We start from the raw sequence: 5,813 nt of genomic DNA on the forward strand, positions 1-5,813 counted from the left end.
CCCTCACTCTGTAGCCCTGGCTGGACTGGAACTCCTTGTATAGGCCAGGCAAGCTTAAAACTTGTGGTGATTCTTCTGCCTCTGCTGGATTCCAGGTGCAAGTCACCATGATTGGCTCTTAAATTATTTATAGGTATGATCTCATTTGGGAAATCCTACCAATGACTGGAAAATTTGGACACTGCCAATACTGAGAAAATTGGGGCACAGTGAACTTTTTTGCATTTTAGTCCAAAGATGCAGTCAATACATTACCACCATGTGTAATGGAAGTTTCTACTAATCCTTCATCAGTCAGTAGGAATTCTATGTTACATTTGGTGGAGGTCTATCATTGTCACCCATATTAATTCAACTGGCTCTAGAGACCAGTTGATTTTATTGAGCCCCAGTCCCATGAGCTGAACTCTGGGCACTCTGATTGGGCCCTGCCACTTCCGTAGCCCCTTCTGTCTGCCTTTGTGCAACAAGGTCCATTTTCCCTGTAGACTAAAGTTGCCTGAAGGCTCATCCTGAACCTTTACCCTTCTACAACAGTGTATCTGTAAGATAGACTCCAGGAGTATTTAGGAAAGGACTGAGTCAGATAATTTTAGCCAAATAGTAGTTTTACTTGCATTTCAAAACAAAACAAAATCACCCTCTTTCCAGATCCAGGAAGATAATTCCCTTGGTTTTTTAATTGTGATTTTGCTATTAAATTACTATCAGTAATCAGTACTGGAGAAATGAAATGTTAACATCCTACTCGTGGGGGCCCTCATAGGCAATTCTTACCGTTAAAAAAGAAATTCGCCATCAAAGTAAGCCAACTTTCTAAGCACCCAGAACTCTCCTCAAGACAGGGATGGTTATCTCCGCTGGAATAAGGTAAGGAAGTAAGAGAAAGAGATCACCCAGTAGAATGGGATGGTGATTAAGGCCTCGAGAGCTGAGCACAGATAAATCTGTTTGTAATACTGTAAACATTCTGGCAAAGCCAAGTGATTGGAGAGACAGATAAATCTGCTTGTAATATTGTAAGCATTCGAGGGCCAAGTGACTGAAGAGACGTAGTTGGTCCAGGTCCCACTTCTCCACTGCAGTGACCTCAGAGATATACCCGCTCCTCCAAACCCAGCCCAAAATATTTGTTCTAGATGGCTGGTGGTGCCCCTCGATAGCAGAGCACACGTTTAGCGTGTTCAATCACCAGCACCAAAAAAGAAAGAGAGAGAAAGAAAAGAGAAAATAAAAGGCCATTTGACTCTTAGTTCAGCAATATTAGAAGACAGTGCTCTTAAACAGGGTCCAGTCTGAGTAGCCCCAATATTTATACCCACTGGTCTGTGTCTTTGGCCTGGTGAACATCTAACGGTTCGTCTCCCCTCTGTCAGGAACAGCCTCCCCTCCTGTATCCCCGTTTCCCAGATGAAACCTCTTTACCTTCCTCTTCACCCTTCCTATCATTTTCAGATCCACTTTGTTTTATCAGAGTGTCTGAACTTGAACTTGGTACTTTGAACAGTGTAAAAGTTAGTAAATATAGCTGGGCACGGTAGCACGTCTTTGCTCCCAGCACTCGGGAGGTAGAGGCAGGTAGATCTCTGTGAGTTCAAGGCCAGCCTGGTCTGCACAGTGAGTTCCAGGCCAGCTGGGGCTACAGGGAGATGCTGTCTCAAAAAGACGAAAAAAAAAAAAGAAAGAAAGAAAAAAAGAAAAGAAAGCAAAAAAAAAAGAAAGTAAATATTATTACTTCTAAGATTACCTGAGGGTTTCCACCAGTCATCTGCCTTGGTTAACAAGTGACAGGGCTAATTACAGCTTTGAGTTACAGTGTTACTGTTGGTAGGTTTTATTTTTGTTTTGTTAGACAAGTTCTCGCTCTGGCAATCCTCCTGCCTCAGCTTCCTGAATGCTAGAATTCAGATGTGAGCCACCATACCCAGCTGTACTACTAATAATTTTTCATTTCCTTCCAGGGTATACATCAATATTTTGGGAGGCCAATATTCAGATCAAGCTGGCAATAGAATAAGAGCTTGGAATTGGTCTAGTTCCATGCCCTCCTCACCCTTTGTTTCATTCAAACCTGTATTTCTGGCTTTGAACCGTTACATTGGAATTCGCATCTTAGAACAAGACAATGTTTCCATTACTTTTCTAGCAATGGGCCAACAGGCAAGAATCAGCATTGGAACCAAAGTAATGGTAAGTACATTAAAAGATAGTTTGGAGCATTTAGATAATAAAAATAAAATAATTTTGTTAGTTATTACTGATATATTTGTATATAATCTGTTCACTAAGACTGTCTGGAATTCCACGAAAAGCCAAATTCCTTACAGTTCAGACTTGTAAATCCAAGCAGCACTTACCGAGGGTTCTCTACATGACTGAATCAAGCTGCTTGAAGGTTTTGTTTTAAGATTTGTTTTGTGGGGTTTCTATTTCCTTCCTGCTATGGCAGAAAGCCTCAGGCTGGGCCAGGAGACAAGGATTCTAATCGTGTTAAGAACAAATATAAGCCCTGGCTCCTTAGAGACACTTCCTAGACCTTCTAGACCTTCACCCAGTCATTGTCTATGTTCTGAGTTTCCCACAGACTTGTCCCTGTCCTGCACTGGCTGAGCCAGGCTTCTTTTCCCACTGACAAGGAACTCCTGAAGGATGGCACCTACCCCAGTTTCCTTTATCCTAGTGTCTTTCCCTGGCTCAGTCAAAACATACTTTCAATGATAGTCATAATGTGATGGTTAAGAATATGAATTTCAAGTTACAGTCTAAGGTTTCAAACCTCAGCTCTGCCACTTGATTATGTAAGTAAGTTCAAGCTTGTTTCTCATCCATAAAAAGAGGGTGATGATTCCTGCCTCACATATGATGTGAGGAGTCAGTGGAAATGTAAAATACTAAGAATGGTACCTGACATTGAATGTATGGTGTTTCCATACAGATAGTAGATATTCATAGTGGTTGATGTGTCTATATGCAAAATGACATGCAGTGTGACTTTGAACAAGTCTCTTAAGTTCTGAGAACCTTCATTCAATCTATTTATAAAGGAAGAGGTTGTTGCAAATTTTCAAAGTGTCTTCCACTTCTAAAACATGATGTAATTTATATGGAAATATCTCAATATTCAGCACAGGCAGAATATCATTTATTTATCTCTTTATTCATTTATGATGTATATGACTGTTTTGCCTGCATGTATGTAAGTGCTTGCAATGTACACAGAGTCCAGAAGAGGACATCAGACCAAATCCCTAGAACTGGAGTTACTGATGGTTGTTAGCCTCCATGTGGGTGCTGGGAATTGAACCTGGGTCTTCTGTAAGAGCAGTAGGTTTTTTTTTTTTTTTTTTTTTGGTCTTTTTGAGACAGGGTCTCCCTGTAGCCCCAGCTGTCCTGGATTCACTATGGAGACCAGGCTGGCCTCAAACTCACAGAGATCTGCCTGCCTCTGCCTCCCAAGTGCTGGGATTAAAGACATGTGCCACCACACCCAGCTCCATTTTTTTTTAAATTTCAGAATATTTTTATTATTCCACAGAAAGGCAATTTTTAACAGAAATAACTTGAAGCAGGTTACATAAAAATATATATACAATGAAGTTTAAGGGGGGAAAAGTAAGAATAAGCAATCAAAGACCAAAGGATTTGCCAACATGGAGTCAGCCTTGGTGGAGTAATGAAGGTTTCCAGTAGATCTGTTCTTTCTTTTTCTTTTTAACTAGTTTATTGGACTTGTTAACAGAACATAGGGTAGAAGAACAGTCAGTACTCTTAACTACTGAGCCATATATCCAGTCCCAATAGGCAGAGTATCTTTGACCATCAAACAAAAGGGAGACCTCAGACTCAACTAACACAAGTGTGGGCCTGTAGTATGTTCAGCATGATTCTAGCCACTTTTAGTGAGTCTGGCCATTGCTGTCTAGGATCAGCTCTAGACAAAGCTTCTTTCTCAGTTGAAAATGCACAATGCATCCAATAAATTACAATGCATGCAATAATGAGTAGCCTCCTTTTGGTATATTACTTCATGCAAGTACATTCTTACCTAACACATAGAAATGTTCTCTTCGGCACTCTCTCACTCACACTCTCTCCCGCATTGTCCCTCTCCTCCTCTGTTAGAAATGAATTTCCATATGGAAAAAATATTTTGATGCAAAAGGAAGAATATGATGTTAAAGATTTTTACTTTTCCCATTTTCCCCCAATCACCCTTTGGAGGGAGAGTAGAAACACAGAAAGATACTGTGTGTTTTGTGTTCCTGCATCTTTTGCAGGTAAGGGATCCATCTGCTTGCAGAAGGTAGAGCTTTCTGGCCTTTAGCCTGCACCACCAAGGCTAAATGCCCTTCTAGGCTGCCCTGAGGCTGCAGACTGTCAGGACAGATCCTTTCTGCAGCTGCAAGGAGACATCAGTCTTGATCATCAGACTGTAAGGAAGTAGAGAGAATGGAGGGCAAAGAGGTCAAACAGAGAGGTGATGGGAATGGCCTCCTGGAGGTAGAGCTAGTTAGGGAGAATCAAGGTAGTGTCAGCCACTCTGAAGGGCCCTCTCTAGGAAGATGCCCCCTCAGCACCTTCCCACTTTGCACTCAGCCTCCAGACCAGCACTCATTGCATCCCTCCCCACTTGCCAGGAAAGAGGAGGCAATTTTTTGCTCCCTTCAATAGAAGCTGGTTAAATTTCCTGAATAAATTGTTTGAAAGTATCTGAATTCCATTTTCTGTCTCAGGTCTCCACCACATTGTATCTCTTTTCTCATGAGATTAAAATGATTCCACTGCCCCTTCCCCAGATAATTAGTGCCCAGCCTTTCATCCTCCACTGCTCACTTCCACAACCTGGTTTCCATGCCTGGCCTCTGAGCTTCCCTTCTCTTTCTCTTTGATGACAAGCTCCCCAACCCTGAGGAGCTCCCAGCCCTGCGGTACCTGACCGAGGATGACCTGCTGCTGCTGGCCAGTTTCATAAAGATCCGGCGGCTGTTCCACAAGCTGGAAGGATGTATGAATTTCCCCTCCAGCCAGGTTTGGAAAAAATTAAAGCAACCTTCCTACCTTTCTTCACTTTCTCTAAAACTACTTTCCCTCTGTCACAATTCTGGCATAAAGCAAGATACAATGGTAACAATCACAAATCTAATAAATGAAAAAATTTAAAGGAACGTCATAGTGCTTTTGTTTGTCTTGTTAGTCTTTTGGGAGCCATGGGAAGTTCCAAAAACAGTGAACCAAATCATTAGAAAACATCAAGAAGTTCTTTATTTTATTCTGTTTTTTAAATATTTTATTTATTATTTTATGTGTATGAGTGTATTGCCTGCATGTATGTAAGTATGCCCATGTCATGCAGTGCCCAAGGTCAGAAAGAGGCATTGGATCCCCTGGAACTGGAGTTACAGATGGTTGTTAATCGTCATGTGGATGCTGGGAACTGAACCCAGGTCCTCTGCAAGAGCAGTCAGTGCTTGTAACCACTCACTGAGCTATATTTCCAGCCTCAAGAAATACTTTATTTTAAACAAATACTTTATTTAGAGCACACTATGAGTCATTACTGGTTTACATTCTTGGTTGGAACATTGACTTAATTCCCCAACACCAGGAAACAAACAAGGCATAGAGATGCAATTTCAGGGGACATTCCTAAATACCAGATTTGGCACTACATAACAAGAAGGTAGTTAAGTCTACCATCACTCCTGCCAGGACTGAATCAGATTGTTTTTCTAACAGAACTAAGTAAAAGTGTTATGGTTCGAATGTGAGCTGTCCCCCACAGGTTCATGTGTTTGAACAGGTAGACCCCAGCT

General features: G+C 41.5%; 1 protein-coding gene across 1 annotated transcript; it reads left to right on the plus strand.

Moving 5' to 3' along the window:
• The first annotated feature begins 847 nt into the window (after positions 1–847).
• LOC103743658 (glutamate-rich protein 6-like) lies at positions 848–5,160 on the plus strand. Its single transcript, XM_008845050.1, has 3 exons — positions 848–870; positions 1,962–2,190; positions 4,897–5,160. Exons 1-3 carry the CDS (start codon positions 848–850, stop codon positions 5,158–5,160), a joined length of 516 nt encoding a protein of 171 aa, XP_008843272.1.
• Positions 5,161–5,813: the final 653 nt, after the last annotated feature.

Source organism: Nannospalax galili, unplaced genomic scaffold (assembly GCF_000622305.1).
Source record: "Nannospalax galili isolate Female #2095 unplaced genomic scaffold, S.galili_v1.0 scaffold351, whole genome shotgun sequence".
Classification (NCBI taxonomy): Eukaryota; Metazoa; Chordata; class Mammalia; order Rodentia; family Spalacidae; genus Nannospalax; species Nannospalax galili.

What these genes read in the sequence shown, in the direction of transcription:
- LOC103743658 (XM_008845050.1), top strand. Translation starts at nt 848, where the DNA reads ATGGTTATCTCCGCTGGAATAAG. An exon ending in GTTATCTCCGCTGGAATAAG is followed by an intron (nt 871 to 1,961) that starts GTAAGGAAGTAA and finishes ATTTCCTTCCAG; the next exon opens with GGTATACATCAATATTTTGG. An exon ending in GCATTGGAACCAAAGTAATG is followed by an intron (nt 2,191 to 4,896) that starts GTAAGTACATTA and finishes TTTGATGACAAG; the next exon opens with CTCCCCAACCCTGAGGAGCT.